At 34.9% G+C, this 23,925-nt stretch overlaps 1 protein-coding gene across 1 annotated transcript in view; it reads right to left on the bottom strand.

Annotated features, from left to right (window-relative positions):
- CBLB (Cbl proto-oncogene B) overlaps window positions 1-23,925 on the bottom strand; it is a 217,033-nt gene that overhangs the window by 16,374 nt on the left and 176,734 nt on the right. Inside the window, exons 13-17 of the mRNA XM_082654577.1 lie at window positions 17,979-18,125; window positions 14,610-14,707; window positions 14,363-14,494; window positions 11,635-11,775; window positions 4,437-4,556 (exon numbers count right to left, since the gene is read on the bottom strand). Coding sequence (XP_082510703.1) covers window positions 4,437-4,556; window positions 11,635-11,775; window positions 14,363-14,494; window positions 14,610-14,707; window positions 17,979-18,125 — 638 coding nt within the window. The remainder of the gene's footprint in view (window positions 1-4,436; window positions 4,557-11,634; window positions 11,776-14,362; window positions 14,495-14,609; window positions 14,708-17,978; window positions 18,126-23,925) is intronic.

Here is a 23,925-nt window from a genome sequence, read left to right as displayed (position 1 = left end):
GAAGACTCAAATCAATAGAATTAGAAATGAAAAAGGAGAAGTAACAACTGACACTGCAGAAACACAAAAGATCATGAGAGATTACTACAAGCAACTCTATGCCAATAAAATGGACAACCTGGAAGAAATGGACAAATGCTTAGAAATGCACAACCTGCCAGGACTGAATCAGGAAGAAATAGAAAATATGAACAGACCAATCACAAGCACTGAAATTGAAACTGTGATTAAAAATCTTGCAACAAACAAAAACCCAGGACCAGATGGCTTCACAGGCAAATTCTATCAAACATTTAGAGAAGAGCTAACACCTATCCTTCTCAAACTCTTCCAAAATATAGCAGAGGGAGGAACACTCCCAAACTCATTCTGCAAGGCCACCATCACCTTGATACCAGACAAGGATGTCACAAAGAAAGAAAGAAAACTACAGGCCAATATCACTGATGAACATAGATGCAAAAATCCTCAACAAAATACTAGGAAACAGAATCCAACAGCACATTAAAAGGATCATACACCATGATCAAGTGGGGTTTATTCCAGGAATGCAAGGATTCTTCAATATATGCAAATCAATCAATGTGATAAACCATATTAACAAACTGAAGGAGAAAAACCATATGATCATCTCAATAGATGCAGAGAAAGCTTTCAACAAAATTTAACACCCATTTATGATAAAAACCCTCCAGAAAGTAGGCACAGAGGGAACTTTCCTCAACATAATAAAGGCCATATATGACAAACCCACAGCCAACATCATCCTCAATGGTGAAAAACTGAAAGCATTTCCACTAAGATCAGGAACAAGACAAGGTTGCCCACTCTCACCACTCTTATTCAACATAGTTTTGGAAGTTTTAGCCACAGCAAGCAGAGAAGAAAAGGAAATAAAAGGAATCCAAATCGGAAAAGAAGAAGTAAAGCTGTCACTGTTTGCAGATGACATGATACTATACACAGAGAATCCTAAAGATGCTACCAGAAAACTACTAGAGCTAATCAATGAATTTGGTAAAGTAGCAGGATACAAAATTAATGCACAGAAATCTCTGGCATTCCTATACACTAATGATGAAAAATCTGAAAGTGAAACCAAGAAAACACTCCCATTTAGCATTGCAACAAAAAGAATAAAATATCTAGGAATAAACCTACCTAAGGAGACAAAAGACCTGTATGCAGAAAATTATAAGACACTGATGAAAGAAATTAAAGATGATACAAAAAGATGGAGAGATATACCATGTTCTTGGATTGGAAGAATCAACATTGTGAAAATGACTCTACTACGCAAAGCAATCTACAGATTCAATGCAATCCGTATCAAACTACCACTGGTATTTTTCACAGAACTAGAGCAAAAAATTTCACAATTTGTATGGAAACACAAAAGACCCCGAATAGCCAAAGCAATCTTGAGAACGAAAAAGGGAGCTGGAAGAAATAGGCTCCCTGACTTCAGACTATACTACAAAGCTACAGTAATCAAGACAGTATGGTACTGGCACAGAAACAGAAAGATAGATCAATGGAACAGGATAGAAAGCCCAGAGATAAACCCATGCACATATGGTCACCTTATCTTTGATAAAGGAGGCAGGAATGTACAGTGGAGAAAGGACAGCCTCTTCAATAAGTGGTGCTGGGAACACTGGACAGGTACATGTAAAAGTATGAGATTAGATCACTCCCTAACACCATACACAAAAATAAGCTCAAAATGGATTAAAGACCTAAATGTAAGGCCAGAAACTATCAAACTCTTAGAGGAAAACATAGGCAGAACACTCTATGACATAAATCACAGCAAGATCCTTTTTGACCCACTTCCTAGAGAAATGGAAATAAAAACAAAAATAAACAAACGGGACCTAATGAAACTTCAAAGCTTTTGCATAGCAAAGGAAACCATAAAGAAGACCAAAAGACAACCCTCAGAATGGAAGAAAATATTTGCAAATGAAGCAACTGACAAAGGATTAATTTCCAAAATTTACAAGCAGCTCATGCAGCTCAATAACAAAAAAACAAACAACCCAATCCAAAAATGGGCAGAGGACCTAAATAGACATTTCTCCAAAGAAGATATACAGACTGCCAACTAACACATGAAAGAATGCTCAACATCATTAATCATTAGAGAAATGCAAATCAAAACTACAATGAGATATCATCTCACACCAGTCAGAATGGCCATCATCAAAAGATCTAGAAACAATAAATGCTGAAGAGGGTGTGGAGAAAAGGGAACACTCTTGCACTGCTGGTGGGAATGTGAATTGGTACAGCCACTATGGAGAACAGTATGGAGGTTCCTTAAAAAACTACAAATAGAACTACCATATGACCCAGCAATCTCAATACTGGGCATATACCCTGAGAAAACCATAATTCAAAAAGAGTCATGTACCAAAATGTTTATTGCAGCTCTATTTACAATAGCCCAGAGATGGAAACAACGTAAGTGCCCATCATGGGATGAATGGATAAAGAAGATGTGGCACATATATACAATGGAATATTACTCAGCCATAAAAAGAAACGAAATTGAGCTATCTGTAATGAGGTGGATAGACCTAGAGTCTGTCATACAGAGTGAAGTAAGTCAGAAAGAGAAAAACAATTACCGTATGCTAACACATATATATGGAATTTAAGAAAAAAATATGTCATGAAGAACCTAGGAGTAAGACAGGAATAAAGACATAGACCTACTAGAGATTGGACTTGAGGATATGGGGAGGGGGAAGGGTGAGCTGTGACACAGCAAGAGAGTGGCATGGACATATATACACTACCAAACGTAAGGTAGATAGCTAGTGGGAAGCAGCCACAGAGCACAGGGAGATCAGCTCGGTGCTTTGTGACCGCCTGGAGGGGTGGGATAGGGAGGGTGGGAGGGAGGGAGACACAAGAGGGAAGAGATATGGGAACATATGTATATGTATAACTGATTCACTTTGTTATAAAGCATAAACTAACACACCATTGTAAAGTAATTATATCCCAATAAAGATGTTAAAAAAAAAGGTGTGATATGTATGCAGAATGGAATATTACTCAGCCATAAAAACAAATGAAATAATGCCATTTGCAGCAACATGGATTGACCTAGAGATTATCATACTAAGTGAAGTAAATATAAGACAAGTATCATATGCTATCACTTATATGTGGACTCTAAAAAAATGATACAAAGTTATTTACAAAACAGAAACAGACTCACAGACATAGAAAACAAACTTATAGTTACCACAGGAGAAAGGAGCAGGGAGGGATAAATTAGGAGTTTGGGATTAGCAGATACACACTACTATATATAAAATAAACAACAAGGACCTACTGTATAGCACAGGGAACTATATTCAATATCTTGTAATAACGTATAATGGAAAAGAATCTGAAGACGAATATATATATTCAGTTATATATATATATATCAGTTATATAACAATCACTTGGCTGTACCGCTGAAACTAAAACATCATTGTAAATTAACTATACTTCAAAAAAAGTCAAAATACAGTTAATGAAAAAAATACTGATATAGGACAAAAATCTACATAGGAAAAACTTCTGATGTTCATAATTATGAGACAAATGTATTTTTTCAGTTGCTCAAAATATGTGTATGTTCACCATAACACAGATATCGGCGACTCTTCCCTCCTCCCTTCTACCCCTCCACTCATCCAAGGAACATGTGCTAGGCCCTCTTCTAGACACTTGGGGATAAAGCAGTGAACCAAACCACGTGTGTATATTCAAAGCAGTACTCTAGCAGATGAGATAGACAAGCAAATAAATGAATGAAAGGTGCTATGAAGAAACATAAAGCAAAAGAGGGGGATAGAAAGTGACTGTGTCAAGTAGGGGGAGCTATTTTAGATATGGTGGTCGAGGAAGACCTCCCAAAGAAGCAAAGCAGCAACATTCCATTAATAATGGTTATGAGTACGACTTGTATTTACTAAAATGGAACAAGCTTCTACTTGATGACTGGCAGTAGAGCACTGCATGATAGCCCTAAATAAGCTATGAAAATGAATAGTTTGGTGCTAATACTAATTCTAAAGAGATTTCTTCCTTTAATGGAGAAATAAGAGAATGCAGCAGTTCGGTATATAAAGACCTCAATCCCATTTCTCATGTCTGATAAGGCAAAACAGAAGTTAGAGAATGAATAGATTTTGAATCACAGAACATGCTTTACTGACATATCAAAGTTAATATTAAGGCTTAATGTTTTCTTTTCCGTGAGACAATTTTGTAGGCATTCTTCTCATAATACATGCTTTATAAGCAAATGCAATGGTGATAAAAATACTTTCTTAGGCTGGCGGTGCTCAATTATACACTGAATAAAAAGGTGCTCCGAAAAGCACTGTACAAACATAAGGTATTATTATTACTATTATTAGCCAACTCACCTGAAGATGAAGGAAGCTGATCATAGTCCTGTGATGTTCTGTTGGATTTGACATTTTCACCTGGTAATCTCCTAGCAGGAGGCAAAGGAACCTGGCCACTTGCTGGATCAAAGAAGGGATCTTAAAAATAAAGATAATTTTCAGATTAAAACTATTATCTCTGCTAACTGGCTAAAGAAAAAAAATAGAAATTCTCTATAAAGATCAACTTTTGAAAATAAAACATTTCATGACTGATAGTACCACTTTCTAATTTGCATATTTTCTAATTTATTCATCACTTGCTCAAATATGCTTTTCCCATTTATTCCTAATTAATACACACTACTAACTTTGTAGTTTTCAGATCTCTTACTTGATGGTAAAATTGTTGATGGCAAAAACTGCTTCTAATTTTAATTTTCTGTCCCAGTCTGTCCTGTACAATGAATAGAAACTGTTGTCAAAGAAAAAAATGGGTTTTGAATTTTGCCTGTAAGAATATTATATCAGTTAATCTCTAAGCATTAGGCAGACATAATCTGTAAAATGGACCTGACATTTGGGATTTGTGAGGATTAAATGAATTCATGTCTATGAAATCTCCTGTACATATACATATAATGTGCCTTTTAAAATACTACATTGAGGGCTTCCCTGGTGGTGCAGTGGTTGAGAGTCCGCCTGCCGATGCAGGGGACACGGGTTCGTGCCCCGGTCCGGGAAGATCCCACATGCCGTGGAGCGGCTGGGCCCGTGAGCCATGGCCGCTGAGCCTGCGTGTCCAGAGCCTGTGCTCCGCAACGGGAGAGGCCACAACAGTGAGAGGCCCGAGTACCATAAAAAAAAAAAAAAAAAAAAAATACTACATTGGGCATCCTATGCAAAAAATTGTTAGTTGGCTCACTGGACAATAAATTCAATTATTAAAAATTATGCTATTATTAACATTAAGGTTTGTATAAGTAATAAAATGTGTTGTTTTTTTTTAACCACCTTGACAGAGAGGGGGAATCTGAAATAGTGAAAAATATGAATTGCAGACAAATTAAAAATTATTGTACTTCTTAATTATATTTATTAAAAAAAGAATAATGGCAGAAGCTAATGGCAGAGCTAATGGCAGAAAAAGATTGTATCAGTGCTACTATATTAAATCATTAGGACCATAAACCTACCTGGTTTAAAATTAGTAGTATATGAGTTTAAATCCATAGAACTGATTCATTTTCTGAGTAGATGAACATACCTCTGCAACCTTTGGTTCACTAATAATTTATCATCTGCCACCACTGCCATCTCGGGTTCCTCTGTTTCCCTCTCTCATAACACTTTCTTTCTTTTATGTCTGCCCGTATCTCCAAAAGTACTGTAAGTTCTTTTCAGGGCAGGGACCTTATCTTACTCAATTGTGTTTGAATTGTATCTCCTAATAGAAACACAGTACCAAGTATACGGCTTGGTAAATAGCCTGCACTTCACAAATATTTACCTTTAACTACCCAAATTAACTCATATTCAGATTTTTCATAAATTCAAATTCTGTGAAATCTGTATTGCTAACATAAGGCTAAAATTATAACTATTAAAGAAGACCTGATAAATATTTCATTGTTTTAACTTCCATTTGAGTTTGATATTAAAAATATGTAACACTTTGATTATTTGAGAAGGAAATACATGCCTATTTATATTAATTTTGACTAGTTGAAGTCATTATTTCCTTCCCCCTATTTGCGTACAATAATTATCTCCAGCTTTACTGGAGACTTTTTATTTTTTAACCTAAGCAAGGCTACTTAATTTGCTTTCATTAATTTTGAGATTAAAGTAAGTCTTAGATTCTGAGTTTTCAATAATTGAAAAGTCAATGGTTCAGCCTCATTAATTTTGTTGAAACATTTTAGGAAGGAATAAGAAGATAAATTCCATGCAACAAATGTTAGTCTTTTGATTTGGAAGGCTAACCAAAGGAACCAAATGTGGTGATTTCTGCATAAATTTAGAAATTTCCCAAAGATTTACAGCTAAATTTTCAATAAAATTTACTTTCAATTCTTGTTCATTCTAAAACATCACTGATATAATATTAGGTCAGAGAAAAGACTATCTTTTATAATTACACTTTTTTATTTCCTTAGGGGTAAATTTATAGGTTTGTTAGATATGCTATTTCTAATCATCTATTTATTTAAGAGTAAACATTAGATTCTGGATACATTATTGAGTCATAAATAGAGTACAAAATATACAGTTGTATGATATTGCTCCATTAATCTGTTGCACCTAAAAGGTCACTAGGTACGCTAAAAATATTACCAAAAATAGCACGAAATACTTAGTTCAGTTCTGAACCACTAAAATGCTTCATATTAAGTTTGGCTACTGGTCAGGTATAGGGTAAACTGGGCTTCTGTAGCAAGTTATAAAGTTGGAAGCATTCCTGCTTCGATGGGAAAAGATATTATATATAATACAATTATTACAGAGAGTACAATAATTACCAAATTTGAAAATCAATAAAGTTTTTAAAAGTAAATTCTTCAAAAATTCCTTAAAGTAAAATTTTATATCCAGACTTAGGATTAAAACATACAAATTGAAAATGCCATAGCCAATGTACCATTTATATAGTAATACACGTTTGAGAAATGAATGAATGAATGAACACGATGGGTAGTCCACTCTAAAAAGCAAAGTACAAGTGCCTGTGATTTACAGTATGGTAATGCTAAATTGAAAAATTTTAAGACTTATTTTAAGAGAGTATTAAAAACTAAGGAAACACTGGGAGGGAAAGGTTTGCTAACTATGAAAGAAGTGGGGAAATACGCATCAATCAAAATTATGCTGTGTAAGGAAACCTATCAAGTGGTTATCTCTGGGAAGAGGCATTATGGAATTTTCTTAATTCTTTTTTTTCCCCCACTATCTAAAACACTTCCAATTTTTTACTCAAGCATAGGAAAAGAGGCAAATAAAATTGAACAGTTAAAACAGTGGCGTATTTCCTCTGGGGCTGTCCAAAAGCCATCTGAAAGATTTATCAATTATTCTGAAAATTTTAAAAGAATATCAATGCTAGATCTAATTGATAGAAGAGGATTTGAAGACCTATTTAGGTGAGACAAAGCTCCTCACTCTTTAACTCACATTCATAACACCCCCATATGTAGTGATCTGGTCACTGATCAAGTCCTCAAGTGTTAGAGAACTCACTACCCCTCTGAGATATAAGAAGTATTAATAATCCAGGAAGCTTCTTAACAGGACTGAAATTTCCACTCCTAATTCTCCTCACTGGTCAGTCTTTCTTTGTCTCAGGAGACATGGAAGAAATCTAATCATTCTTTTACAAATACTGTGGTTGAAAGCAACTCTAATACATACTCAACATCTTCTTTTCTGTCGGTTAAACATCCTCAGTTCCTTTAATCTACCATAGTTTACATGGTGTGATTTTACTTCCCTTTCCCATCCTGGCTGCAGTCCTCCAGATATAGCCTAGCCCTGGGTTTCTCCAACTTGAGCATGCATCAGAACCACCCCCAAAGGCTTATGAAAACACAGATTGCTGGGTCCTACTCCCAGAGTTCCTGATTTAGTAAGTCTTGTGTAGGTCTAAAGAATTGGCATTTTTAACAAATTTCTAGGTAGTGTTAATGCTGCTGGTCTCAAGACCACAATTTGAGAACCACGGCTCTACCCATCAATCCTTCAACACCTGAACACAGTAGTCTCCACACTGGCTGAGCCTGGGGGAGGACCTTGCCTCACTCGATCTCTGATTTGAACTCTGTGAGTGCAACCCTCAGAGGGCATGAGAGTCCCTGGTAACTACGTCATGAGTGTGCTTCATAAAGGTCACAGTCAACCAAACCCCTAGAAACCCTTTCCAATAACTGCTACTAATGATGCAAGTTTTCTTTGTATTTTACTTATGCAACTGCATTTCTGGATCCCGTGGAAAACCTTCCTTCATCTCTAATAAAGTCAATCTGGCTAGCTTTTAGAGTTGAATTGTGACTTTAAGATTGGATAAGGACTTCAAAAGAGATTCCAGGTTAGAAATACAGTGAGAAAAAGGTTCAGTAAGGGCTGCCAAATACGTTGTGTATTTTGTGCACTGCACAAAGACATGCAGTAATGGGACTGAGCAGACTTAAATACAGCCTTGGCTTTGTTCCTGGAGCACTGGCCCTGGCACAAAGCAGAGGGAGGGGTGCCTATTTCAACCCACCAACACAAAAGAAATGCCTTTTTGTAATTCGGACAAAAGCACATATATGCTAGCAGTAGCCCTGGGTTTGGAGACAGTAAAGTGTAAAGCTTTTTTTGAGAACTCTTCAGGTTTTGTTAAGATATGACTGGCCTGTCCAGAGTAGATGGCTCATGTACAGCAGTGGGCATTACTATTTTGCCAAAAGAAATCTTGCATGAAGGCCTAAAATAGAAAACAGATAAAAGCAGCATCAGAGCTGTGCCCCTGCTTCGCTTCCCCCGCTTGATCATACAGGAGTCCTAAGGCTCCTTTGCAGAAACACAGGACCCTGTAGTTTGAAAACAACTACTATAGAGCAGCCACTGGGCTATAAGGCTGGGAAGGTGGACCCGACTCAGGTGTGCAGGGCACTGAATGCTGGAATAAAGAGGTAGGTTTGAGTAGGTATTTAATACAACATCATGGGGATATCCAACCTTTGTCTTTAATTAGGGATAATGACTTCCTCAAGGAAACCAAATCTTCATAATGCCAGAAAAGGCTTATCATTACACTGGACTAAAATTCTACAGATTAAACTATAGTGAAAATAATAGCAGTAAAGTGCTCATATAGTCCATTTAAATTTAGCAATCACCATTGTTTACCTTGTATGGTTCTACAGCTATTAAGTTAAACTTTTGTTTAGCATTTATAGAGTATTCTTTCATGAAGTTCAGTTCAGCATGAAGAACTGCTTTTGTAAATTTTCTATTACACTTCTTTAGACAGCGTAATGTGTTGAATACTTTGCAAAATGATACAGTCAGGTGCTTATTTAAAGCTGAAAGAAACTTTCATGTTCTACGATATCATTATGTTAAGAAGAATTAAAATATTTCTTTTGAAAAAGATGTGGTCTATACATGTGGCTTAAAATTGAATAAAAACAGTTGACTCATTGGATCTCATAAAGGATCTGACAACAGACTAGAAATTTGTCCAGTTAATTATATGAGACTGGAAAGGGGGGAAAAGTTGCCATTTGTTTCTCAGAAGTATTTATTATCGAGGGATATCAACATTACCTGAATGGAATTAGAATACTTCCATGCATAAAAGGAGTTCAAGAGAGAGCCAACAGGTTCAAATGACCCTACTCTGGTCCCATGTTAGCCTCACACCACAGGTTAAGGATAACTGCTACTGAGCCTACCTGGCAGCCAAGCAAAGCTAAATATGAAATAAAACAGTTTATACAACTTTCATTCTAATAAAAGGGGGCCTTTTTATTTTGAAGTGACTTTTTTAGTAATCTTGAGAAAAAACTTTTTGAAGATGTTTACAAAAGCAATATGAACAATGAAATGATGATAAAGAACTGAAATATTTTACAATTAATTCATTTGATAAAAACAGGTTAAAGTGTGTGTTTGTGTAAAAAAGTGTAAGAATTAAGTCAAGCCTGGAAAGCTTGACTTAATTTTAAAAGAAGGCACTACATTTAACTTTCATTTAATGGGGCTTAAATTACATATATAAAAGGTGACAGGTACCTTATAGGAATCTGGCTAGAAATTATCCAGAAGTTTGCCTTGGGCAAGGTTAAGTTTACTAAGATTTAGAGAGATTAATTTTTTAAAAAAATTTTATTGGAGTATAGTTGCTTTACAATGTTGTGTTAGTTTCTGCTGTATATATTCATTTTTAAATGTTAATTGTAGTCCATGTATAAAACAAAGATTTGAATAAGTATAAGTGAAAAAGAGAGCAAAATGTTAGCGTGTATATGTAGCTGTATGAATAAGAGCCTAACAATTATCCATGCTTTCTGCTTGGATTAGAAGGGTTATGAATGTTGCTCTTTGATTGGTAGCATTCAGTGAATTAATCTGATCCATGAGGGCAGGGAGGCATCTCACAGAGTGGGTGACACAGAGGACAATTCAATATTTACTGACGAAAAATTATTCCTTGAAGATAAACTACTTTTAGAAACTGAAGCTATATATTCCAAGTTATATGTCTATAATTTTGTGGGTCATATCTACAAACTGCCTCAAACTTCTGAATTATCAAACCAAATGGAAAAAAAATGAGAAAAATGTTAAAGGTGAATGATAATGGTTAAGATTCCTAAGTTTTCAAAGAAGCATGTAGGTGGCCAAAGGACAAAGTGAGCACTCTTAGAAGGCTTTCATGATTTATCTCATACACAAATGTAAAGCAGTTGTTTAAAAAAGAAAATCTTTACCCTATGTTTAACCAAACCAAGTCGAGGAGGCAGACATTTCAGAGTACAGATCACAGTATCACCAGTAGGACTGACGGGAACAATTAATATCAGCAGATTCAACATAACTGAATTTAGTTTTTCCTGATAATTCTGACTAGTGGAGTGGATGGTTTATTAAGTCTTTTTATTTCCACTCCTCACTTGAGTTCTTTTTTAAAAACTATTAATTTTTCCTTGAAGACCAATAATTTTAGTAGATACACTGAGGCATTAAAAATCAAAACAGTAACAAAACAATAAAATGCAGATATTTCAGAAAAACATATCTATTAATGTTACAACAATATAATTTACCAAGATATTACATTTTTGAATAAAATTATGACCCTAAAGCATATTTAGTAAAAATTTTTAAACACATTATTTGAAAAAAATATTGCACTCAGAATTAGGAGAAAGGCTAAATTTGTCCCCATCACTTTTAGCCCAAACACAGAGCACTTCTGGTTCTCACCTTTTGTAACATACAGGTGTTATTTGATAATCTCTTCAGCGCCATTTCTGAATTCTACGATTCCTTGTTGCTTTTGCCATTTTTGTAATCCTTTTGCCATTAAACCAAACAATTGACAGACAAACCTATCCAACTGCTGTTTTCCCCACCCAGGGATTTTTCAGCTTGGGAGCTAGAAACCAATGAATCACTAATGCTTATTTGACAGTATCATCTTAGAAATATTTTTGCTTTCAGTGAAAAGGTTTGCTTGGTTTTTCCCTCCTACCTGAAGGAAGGAGGAAAAGGTCCTGTCCTGAGGATGGTCGGCTACTGGAGCCAGGAGGTTTTGAATGTTCGATGAGACTATGCCTTGCGGGAGGTGGGGGAGGTGGGAGGGACGGGGGGAGGGCATCAAAAGCATCTTCACCTGCATTGAAAGAAAGGTCAGTTATCAACAGCAGAACTTCGTTAATCAAAACACAGTATCAGGCAAAAATAATGATTTTCTTTTGCTGCTTTATAAACAACTTCACCTCCAGTGTTTACCCAGCAGTTCACTGACTTTGTCAATGGGAGCTGATTATTTTCTAGGAGGTGTTTGGAGAGAAACACAGACACACAAACACACGTGTGTGCATACAGACTTTTTCGATCTCTCAGCCCTTTCTATTAAAAAGCAGTATTTCAGGTTATGAAACAGCTTATTATTCACTTGTAACCTTTATAATATTAAGACATTGGAGGTCTGAACTAAATATATTACAGATCACATCATCAAAACAGAATTTTTGTGTAACAATAAGAGTTCACAGCCTCTAATTAGAAAATCACACTATGCACAAAAATTTAATGTCACAGAATAGTTTAGATTATCTTTTAAAAGTTTGCTCCACGGCATTTTAATTCATTTAAACTAACACTCCATATATTTCATTGTCAAAATATACAGAAAATGCACCTGCAGTAGAGGAATATGATCTTTTTCTACTTACCAGATATCTCTAGGGAGAAACAGTTAAATATATCAATAGAACTACCTCTTGTGGTGGTCGCAAAGCTAGTTATTTATATTTGCATAGTTCCCAACTTTAGTAGCTGTAGAATACTGCAGTATGCTTTTATGTCTACTTGTGTTTCCCCTGCCACGTCTTACTATCCTATTCATATTTTCCCTCATCTTGATTCTTTAAAAAATAAAATTTCAGTGTATGTATTTTTGTAAGCACTCACAAATACTTTGTGAATGAAACAGGGTATAAATACCTACATCTTCTAGTAATAAAAATTCTCATGGATTTAAATACATTGACTTAAATATAAAGGTATATTTAAATATAAATGGTTTCACCACTCATCCAGCTTGCCTTGCAAAAAGTATTCAAAATTTTTTCTCTAATGATCATCAATATTTTTCTAATGTAAAATATATGAAGGTATAGGAGAGAGAAAGAAAGAGCTTTGTTATCATTCCAACCTTCAGCTATTTCCTACATTATCTCATTTATTCAAATCCTTTATCAGCCCCTAAATGTCAGGCACCATGCTAGGCACATGGGTAATGTGAAGATCAAAATCATAAGTCCTCGACCCCGAGGAGCTTGGATTCCACAATGAGACCTAAGAAAAGTTCACAGAAGACTCACAGGTGAATAGGTCCCAGAGGGAGAGAGAGATGCATTGTAAGAGGGAAGAGGAATGCAGAAAGTGGCATTCAGCAAGGTATTACCAAGAACAGGAAGGCCTGGGATATCAGGGCCTCAAAAACATTTGTTCATCAAATACAGGAATGGTGTCTACTAGGCAGAGTGAATAGCATAAATAAAATATGAGATGTACATGAAGAGCCAAAGGAAGGATGAGTTAAAAACGTTGGAACATTTATCTGCGTTGTCCAATATGGTAGTAACTATCCACATATAGCTATTTAGTTTAAATTTAAATTAACTAAAATTCAGTTCTACAGTCACACATATAGATCTTTTATGTCACCACATAAAGTTCTATTGGACAGTGCTGATCTAGTCATAAAGACTTGGGTAATAGGTCAAAAACAGCATACAGGAAGAAGTGGAAGAGAAAAAGACTATAGGTAAAGAAGGAAGTTGGGAGGTGCTTGTAATCCACGTAGGTGAGAGTAAAGCACTGAACTGAATGTCTTGCTCCTGCAAGACATTCAACTGTATAACTGGAAACACCAGTTTATGGGGAAAAAAAATGGAGAGGTTCATTTCTAGTAGCCTAATGATTCAGATAAGCTTATAAATGAACCTTCATTATACATTATTTTATGCTATGTTGACTCATTATTGTGAAGCCTTAACTTGTGAAGGTTTCTTAATTGTCCTCCTCTAAAAATAGGGTGCGAAGCTTCCTACCTAGAATTAATGAAATAAACAAACACCTGCACCGGCCAATTTTAACATAAATACACACCTGTGTGTACCTTCACACATGTACACATACACACACATTAAGTGTACTTCATGGTAAAATTTGAAACAAAGAAACTGAGATTCTTTGGATGTGTTCTAGTTGCAGTGATTATAAGACAGAATTTATTTTCAGCTCTCTACAATAAAATATATCATTTCCCATAATGTAATTAGCTAAGTGGAAGTGGGTCATTTTATATTGAAAGAAAAAGGAAGTACGCATTCATTAAGAATTACACTTAAAGAAAACCTCAGCTGAATACTCCAAATCTACTAGAACGCAAGCACCTGGGGGAATGAACAATGCCCTCATAAGATTTTGTAGACTGCGTTTAGTACATGAAGAGACAACTTGATAAATCCCTAACTGATGCAGCTATTTACACCACTGCTTCAGTCATCTAAATGGAATAATGGTCACATGAACCGAGAGCCACTATCACCTGGAGATTCCATTCGAATTCAGACAGATTCATAACCTAGTGAGTCTACATTGCACTGAACTAAGAATTCTGATAATTCAGATATTAATTGGAAGAGGTGGCAGGGAGGCTTGCTTGAAATTGTTTGAAAGGTTTCGACCTAATGGAGGGATGAGAAGATCATAATCAGAGGGCGTCCTGTTGAGTGAAGAACCATGCTTTGGATTGTCCCGAGTTGGAGGCCTGGCAGGTGGTAATGGCACTGGATCAGAGGCTGAATCAAAAACATCTCCTAGAGGATAACACAAAATCTTAATGTATTTTCAGTACAACAATGGCATGGAATTTTGCCTTTAAATTCTGACCATTAAGACATAGACTACAAAGAGAATATGTCTCATACATACCCTTTAAATATATGCCTAACTCAGGGATGTTTGATTTCTTCATCTCTGAAGACGTACCGTGTGTTCCATTCAATATGCAGTGACCGTTATCACAAGACCTAAAGCAGAAATCAAAGGACAAAAATCATAAGGATAATTACTTTCCATTTAAAAGTCATTTGGGGGTGGGGAGATGATGGGAACTAACAACGCTGCTCATGTAATAAAGTTAGGATATAAATATAATTAATTTCCTTTTCTAGAGAAAGTAAAGTAATATTATCTAGATACTTGAATACTTCTACAAAGCAGAAGTAAATATTCCGTGGAAGACAAAGGTTTTTTTTCTTTTTTTAAGTGAAACTAAGAATCACAAGGGCCACAAAATTGCTGATACCCTAAACACACCTGTGGAATTAACATATCATTTTGGAAGATTTCAATATTACCTTATCAAGGTTTTGAAGAAGAAAATGTAATATGCAGGCAAAAAATATGTAAAAGTCCTAATGACATCATTACTGGTTAATGGTACTTAACAGTATATTTTTATTTCTGTAAGTTAAGCTTTCCTTATTATAAACTAGAGCCTGTCAAGGAAGGAGAATTATTAAATATTCAGAAAGTCCATTAAAATTCAGATAGGCATATTCAAAGACCTAGAGTCTGGAGTATAATTTCACCACTGCCATGAACAAAACTGGCACTTCTGACAACTGTAGAGAAATGACTTTAGCAAAGGCCTTGGGTACACAACAAATATTTTAATCTGGGTGTCCGTAAAAGGATAATACTAAAAAAAGTGGGTTTTTTTGGTTTTTTTTTTTTTGCGGTACGCGGGCCTCTCACTGTTGTGGCCTCTCCCGTTGAGGAGCACAGGCTCCGGACGCGCAGGCTCAGCGGCCATGGCTCACGGGCCCAGCCACTCCGCGGCATGTGGGATTTTCCCAGACCGGGGCACGAACCCGCGTCCCCTGCATCGGCAGGTGGACTCTCAACCACTGCGCCACCAGGGAAGCCCTAAAAAAAGTGTTTTTATTGTTGGTATTAATGCTTTCGAATCATACTATGAATGTAATGCACAAATCCGGGGCACAGGAAGGTAGCAGCAGGAAGAGAAGGCACGGAGCGTATTTTGTCTTCAGAATATAGCTGTGTAGCAACTGACTATCTGCTCACCAAGTTACTGTGCTCACAAAGAGCTATAGAAGGCAGAGTTTATATTTTACTTTCCCCTGATTTACTCTGAATTCTTGGGGCAAAGTAAAAGTACATACATAATGGAGGAGATACTGGACATTTGAATAGTTATTGCAAAGTGCTTCATCTGAAATTCATTTCCATTCTCTCTGGTGGCCACATCTCTTTAAGGGGCCAGAGATGGTTCATTTAAAAATAGTTATCATGTATTGAATTTTCATAGTAATGATGGATTTTTACTGAAATGGAATTATTCATCTAGGAATAATATGGTTTATGAATCTATGAATAATATGGTTTAACTTTTTCCATATACTGACAATTTAGTTCTCCTGATGTTCCAAAGAGAGGAAAAACACAGAAGGAAAGGATGTGTCTAAGTTTAAAGAGTGCTTTGTAGAGGACCTAAGAAGATACTTCATCCATTGACTTTCAAGAACAAATTAGACAGAAGATTCACTCCAATTAAGATTAGGGATTATCAACATTTATTACTTCCCTGTAACTGTAGAAAGATGGTAATGGTGGTCATAAATCAAATTTATTTTCAGGATTTGGGAGGCCTGCCACCAAAAATCTCATCCAGTATGATGTGACAATTAAAATTTAAAGTATTAAAATTATACCACTCGCTTATCCAGTGGTGAAAAACAATGAGATCCCAAGGAGACCAAAAAAGCTCATCTTATTTCAGTTTTTTAAAATTACTACACATTTGTAAGAGCCAAGGGAACTGAAAATTGTAAGAATTTATACTTGATGTAAAGGAATAACTTTTTTCTCTAATAACAAGAGTAGGCATTTGGTTCTTCTAACGTAACAAATTATTATCTCTCAGTTATTTCTCTGTCTTCTCAATGTTACCAACAAATGTCCTAAAGACCAGCAATCAGCAAAGAAAGGTTTGGCTCTTGCTTTGCAATATGAAGCCCTGGACAGCAAAGTGTTAATAACCATGGTTACTAATTCTGCATACTGCTGATAATTCTAATCTTGTAACTCACTAAGGCAGATCTCTGGTTTAAATGGAGTTTTGCTTCTCTTTTCCAAGTACTGCAATACAATACTTGAAGAAAGGCATTAAAACATTTTTTAGACTTTTCATCTGAAAAGAAAGGAACACTCCACTCATAAAATGCTTTCTGTTGATTGACTTGACCTCAAAAGGAAATGGCACACTAAGTAAAGATGACATAGATGACTGAAGTGTTAAATAGCTCTCCTATTCCTCAGTCAGTAAAGAGATACTGAAAGGCAAGAAGGCTGGGCCACCAGCAGTAGCTGAGCCCTCTTCTGTATGTGCCAAGCAGAGCTCCAGGGATGTAATTAGACAAAGAAAACTGGAGCTCAGAAAATAAGTCTGAAACTGAGATTTGACTTACTGAGTACTTCATATATGTCAATTAGATTTAAAAAAACAAAAATAATATTAGATTATGATTTACTAATTCAATTATATAAACACAGAATTGTCCTTCTACTTAAAGACAAACTAATGTTTCAATACACAACACCCATTTTCAATAACTCCTATACCTCCATGGGTCTGCCACTTCAAAGACCAAGGATGTCTCCATAACAGTGAGAATAAACAACTGACAAGAAGAAAACAGAACACAATTCCTCACATTCTTGTTTGATCCAAGGAAAAGTAAAATAGTACCTGATAAAAATAGCTAAGGGAAATAATTTTTTTCAATTCTTCGAGATCTGAAAATCAATATAGATTATACTAGTCCTTACTTCATGAAGAACAATTCTAAGGAAGGTTGGTATAATACCTTATTTTCTAAGCACTAATTTTTCTTCATGAGCTATGTGCTTAGAACTGATAAAATGCATTGAAAATAGCTTACTGAAAATTCATGAATTAATCACCACTATATGTAACCTACAGCAAAGTTTTACTAAGGTACAATTTGTTTTTTGGGGAGAGGGGCAACAAATTATTCCATTAGACTTACCAGTCAACTAATTTAGTCAAAGGACTTCCTAGTTAATAGAAATCTACATCTTTTCATTTTCTCTGAAAGGCCATGGAGAAAAATAGTATTATAGGTAGAGGAGGCTTTGAGCAAGAAATCAAGGGTTTTTATTAAACAGATGTGATTCAGTTGTTTAAAAACAAATGCCATAAGTGATAATGCTTACTGCAGACGTGAAGTGATGATAAATGGCCCATATTCTTACCTAGGAGGAGGTTTTACATTATGACAATGAGATGGTTGTGAATTCAGGGAAACAGGATGGGATGAAGGAATCTTGTATTCATCGTCATCTTCCTCTACTGGGTCTCTTGTTTTCTCTGAAAGGGAATTTGCTAATGGACCAGTACACCTACCAGAGGGAAAAAAAAAAAAATCCAGTCTAGTTTTAGCATAATAATTCAGGACAGGCAAGTCTGATGTGACATATTCAAATCAAAGAAACTACTTTGTCACTTGTGTTCATTTTTCAATTACAGGGTAACATCAGAAGGGCTGTTCTTATACTAAATACAAATTAAAAGGACTTTTAAAACTCTTGATGAAATAAGAGTTTTCATACTTATAATTTTAAAATGGCACAATAAGAGAAGCTAGTAACCTGTCAAATAAAATAAAAAGGTCCTGGAGTTGTAAGTGAATGCATAAAATTATTTACACCAAAGCTATCAAAATATTAACATTTTGTTCCTATTTAACTTAAATTGGTAAATTAAGATGATACATATGCAAGGTTATTTTATATATTAATGAAGTATTTATAGAAAGTTCAACTGTCTCTTATGAATATAACTTATAGTTGAAAAAATCCAGTTAAGTGAAACAATTCTTTCTCCTGTGAAGTTACAATTCAGATAGTTGTTGTTGGGACAAAAATTAACAAAGATCTAAAAATGACTGGAACAATCAGAAGTAGATAATAAGAGAACTTTATAAGTCTTTAACGTAGAGGCCATTATTTTTATGGCTTAAATTCCCTGGCTAAGTAAAAAAGAATGCAAATATGTAAAACAATTACCGAATATCAAAAGAAATTCCCAAGCATTTTACTCATCCATTGAGTAAACAGACAAAGCCAATTAATAACAAAACGACAAAAACGTACTTTTTTTTTTAACAGTTGTTGCTAATGGAGTTTATCCTAAGCTGATGCCACTGAGAAACACCAAAGTAGAAACACACAAACCTACCCTGACCAACTTTAGGACAACCAACCTGTTTGCAGGACACTGGAGGTACATATGGATCCAAACCTTTTTTTAAATCATGAACCTCAAGACAAATCTGTTTCGTTAAATTTTTTTTTTTTTTTTAAATATTTGTGACTGCAATTTTGAAGCACCTTCTGTAGAGGGAGCAAGAGGCCTTTGGTATATGAACCATCAAGACTGAAAAAACTTTTTCATTTTTATTTCTCCTAACTAGTTCGAATGAAAAGAACTTTAAGGGCTTTTCTCTGTGCCCACTGCAAGAAGACATTTTGAAAAACCTAAAGGTTTTCAAATTTCAACTATATATCTGAGTCTCTAGGAAGTTCAGAGATGAAAGAAAAAATCTCTCCTAAGATTTTTCAAGTGTGTTTTTATCTGTCTTTGAAGACTTTTTTCAATACCGATTTTTGAATTCTTGTTTGTTTGAACGACCTTGGAATTCAAATGACAGTTTATGGTGAAATGAAAGCACAACGATACAGTGACAGGAAGTCCACTGTCACCACCCAGAGCACAAGCTAATAACCTTATTAATAACTTAAGGGTTACACCTACCATGGTGTAACCTTGGAAGATGTACATCCCAAATGAAGGCCAGTGAGTACACGGACTGCAAAATGGTGATTTGATGGGAATTACAGCAGGGATTTCAAACATTACCTTTTCATAAATTCTTATAAACATGGATATAAATTTAGCTAACTCAAGGGCCAGAGTGGGTTCTGTTAGCAAAAGAAATGAGAAAAATACACATCCTTTCTATGTCCTACTATATTGTCATGTACAAGGAATTTTTTTTCCTTTGCAATTTAAGCATATACTGTATAAAAGAAAAAGACTTACTGACCAAATATTCAACAACCACATCAATGTCAGGAATGTTCTATCTGCCTGTTGCAGCTTAGTTCCAAAGATGTAAGAGTTTTCAAAGAAGCACTGCACTATGACACAAGAATGGGTGATTTGTGAAACCACATTTGTTCTGGCTGATTCTATATTTTATCTTCAATGATAAAGAATTTAATCAGGGTAGCTTCCCCCTACTCTTTAGCTTTGCTGCAAATCAACAGATGGAGTATCCTGAAGAAAATGAAAAGCAAAGCTTATCTAATATTTTATGGAATTATAGGGGCTTACTGCTAAAACTTACTAGTCGCAGGTAATTAGCTTAAATGGATTTTAGTGAATTATACTAGAAATGAAGAAAGGCTTCGAGTGGCATTTGTTGCCTATCTAAATCTGAAAAAAAAAAAAGCCTAGATATCTTATCACCATTTTAATACAGTTCTAAAGAGTCATATTTTATCTTATTATATTTTAAAGCAAACTTTTTATATTAGTATAATATTCTAGTTAAAAATAAGCCAATTTATAAGAATCTCATTCCAGTGCACTTTATTCAATATTATATAAATTTTTATACAAAATTGATCTTATTCAATTCTGAAGGGAAAAATAAAAGCAATTTCTATCACGTAAAAAAGGGAATATAAACTATGAACTTTGGGTGGTTATGTATAAATGTAGGTTCATCATTTTTAACAAATGTACCACTATGGTGGAGGATGGTGAAAATGAGGAAAGCTAGGCATGTGTGGGAGCCAGGGGTATATGGGAAATATCTGTACCTTCTCCTCAATATTGCTATGAATCTAAAATGGCTCTAAAAAAAAAGTCTTAATAAAAAAATAATAAGGAAGGTACAAATAGATGAAGAATTTGTATATAAAATAGCAAAAGGGAAAACTCAATTTATGTAAATAATTACATTATTTGTAATTACATGTGGGATTTTTTTTTCCCCTTCACAAACTCATTCAAAAAGTAGGTTCAGTTTTACTTGCAACTAGATAAGTGGTAAAAACAGAGAATTTTCATTAGCAATCATGTATGTTTACTTTTGGTAGTGGAGAAAATATCTCACGGGACATAGGAAAATGTTCAGTCATTGATTTAGCTCATGGGAAATTTTTAGGATACCAGAGGAATAAAATAGATCAATTTTATTTGGCTGGTTCCACGTTAAAACTGCCAAGTAAACCATCCCACCATTTACACCAGTACTTCATTCCCTTTATATTATCATCAGACATTCACAGAGTGTTTTGCACTGCGGCTGTCATTCCTGAATGAATACACTGGTAATGCACAAGGACACATAGTCTTAAAGATACACAGCCATCCTCCCCACAGCCTTCGCCTCTTGTTAAATTCAATGTGTGTTATTTAAACTTTAATGAGGAATACATCCACTATCTGCATGTGCACACTTGAAACAAACCAAGAATATATTTTCTAATGCTCTTCTTAGTTAGTGATTTTTGCATTTTGAAGATGAAGCCTCACAGATACAATCCTCTACAGCCTTCTACATTCCTGGTGTGAGAGGCATCAGAGGGGTGACCTTCTGCATATCCCACTGGCTTTTCCTACATAACATACCTCAAACATTACCCTTACCAAGTACTTTTCTTTCCTTCATTTGAGCAATTCCTGATACCTTGATTAGTTCAACTTTTCCAGAAATAAAGCAAAGTAGAAATATCCATCTTTACTGTCTATAGATGAACCTCCTGTGACATCCCACAAAACAGTAATTTTCTTTGAACTTTAATCTTTTATATGTATTTGGTAAGTGTTCATACATTGACATTGTGTTTTCTATATATTCATCTATGTCTTTCTTCTATTTCTGTCTAACTGCAAAATGCTTAAGGGCAGACCCTGAGTCAACCAAGGCCTGGCATGGTGTGTGTCCCACGGAGCACTCACAGCTTTTAGACAAAAAGAACAAGAGGCTATTAGAGAAATACATGACCAAACTGATACGGGAAAGAAAATCATTTTTAGGATACTTTCATAATGTAGAAAAATATTTAAAATATATTATGTTGCTTGCCTTCTACATGTAAAATCTTATTTAATAATCTCTGAAAGCAAGGCTTTGAAAAATATTTTATTAAAACTGAATCTTCAGAGCCTGCCATATACATTAGTCCATATTTCTTGTACTAACTATCCTAACAGGCAAAACACCCAACTTCGAGAAATCATAGCCCAGAGAAGTGGTAACAAAATCTAGCTGTATTTGAAATGAGGATTGCCCGTGTGCCACCTGTAAGCCATTTCCCCAGCATCTCAAGAGTGGGTTTTATAAATATACATACTAATTTTGAGGATTCTTTCATGACATCCAGAAGAATCAGTGTGGTATATTATTAGGCTGAATATAAGCTTTAATTTTAAGTTTTCACTTATAGTTTAAGTATAGTTTATACTTTAAGTATAGTTTTCACTGACTTGTTTTTAAGCTGGAGAAATAAATTTGAGGTTAATTTTTAAGTTAACTTATTCAAGGGCAATATTCATTTCTAACACTTTTAGGGGACTGCTTTAGAAATCAAAAAGATAGATGTTGAGGAAACTTTTTTTTTTGAGAATCTAATTTTCCAATACATGTTGAACATTAAAGACTTCACGGTGATATTAAATGTGGCAGTACTTATAATCGCCAATAACTGGACACAACCCAAATGTCCCTTAGCAGAGGGATGGATAAACAAACCATAGTGTGTTTTACAATGGAATACATACTCTGAGCAATAAAAAAGGAACAAACTATTGATACTCTTGACAACCTGGATGAATCTCAAATTCATTGTGCTAATAGAAAGAACCCAAACTCAAAAGGCTCTATACTATATGATTCTATTTATATGACCTTTGGGAAAAAGCAAAATTATATAACACAAATCAGATTGATAATTTCCAAGGGTTTAGGGTAAAGTTGACACAGGCCTGGGGGGTGTTTTTGGAGTAAAGGAACTGTTTTCTATCTTGACAGTGCTAGTGAATACATGACTGTGCGTTTACCAAAACTCATAAAACTGTACGTTAATAAAGCAGGGTGAATTTTACTATATGAAAATTATGCTTTAATTTAACAACTGGAAAATTTTCATTTTAAGGTTGAAAATTCATTTTAACTCATTTAAGATACTGCAGATTAGCATCTTTCACAAACAAATATGCTTAATATCCCTAGTGGCCTTCAAATAACTTATCTAATTCTATTTGAGCCTACAGAGAAATGTGGACAGAAACAAGGAATGCTTGAATATGGTGGAATATGTCAAGATGCTCTCACTTAATGTGAAAATAGAATCTCATTCTAACCCTATGCATTTTCGATGAACAGATCAATATGTTCATGGAGAAGTGGAGAATATATAGCAAATTATGCCTCTATGGGACAAAAAAGAGACAGTATAAGGAACATAATTTAGATTGCATATTTAAATAGAATCCAATGGCTCACAATTCTGTGTAAGGCTACCTAATTATTTGTGATCATAAATCAGTTGTATGGTAAATTACAAGTAACAGATTTGTCAGACTACTGGGATTAGTGTTAATATCAGTATTCATCTTAGATTTTAGTCAGAGAAAATGAAAGATTAGTGGAATTAGTTGCATTCCCACACCCAGATTATAGCCATCCGCCAAATGCCATTTTCCCACAAATGATGAGAGAGGGATTCTATCTGAATTTAGAAATTATAATACTAAAATAAAAAGGAGAAAAATAATACCCATAGTATTTATTTTGTACCCTTGCCACACACTATTTCTCTTTCTGTTGAGACTAGTTTAAAATGATATGCTTGCAGCCCTCAATTCTTGTCATCAGTGTGTCAACAAGCAGGTTCTAGGGATTTACCACAAGACATTAGAAAACCTACGTTAGGATGGTCAAGCTGCTTCATGGGAGATTTGAACAAAACTTATAAATCAATAAGAATATGCAGAAAAAATAAAGTCTGAGTTTCAAATACTGAGTCACATCAATAGGTCAAAACCAAATGCACAAACATTTCTACACGATACACAATGAGAGAAGAATGCCATAGTGATCATAATGAATAAATTGAAAAGATGGAC

This window comes from Grampus griseus (assembly GCF_964374135.1).
Source record: "Grampus griseus genome assembly, chromosome: 5".
NCBI lineage: Eukaryota > Metazoa > Chordata > Mammalia > Artiodactyla > Delphinidae > Grampus > Grampus griseus.
The sequence above is the reverse complement of the archived record's forward strand: the minus strand, read 5'-3'. Positions and strand labels throughout refer to the sequence as shown.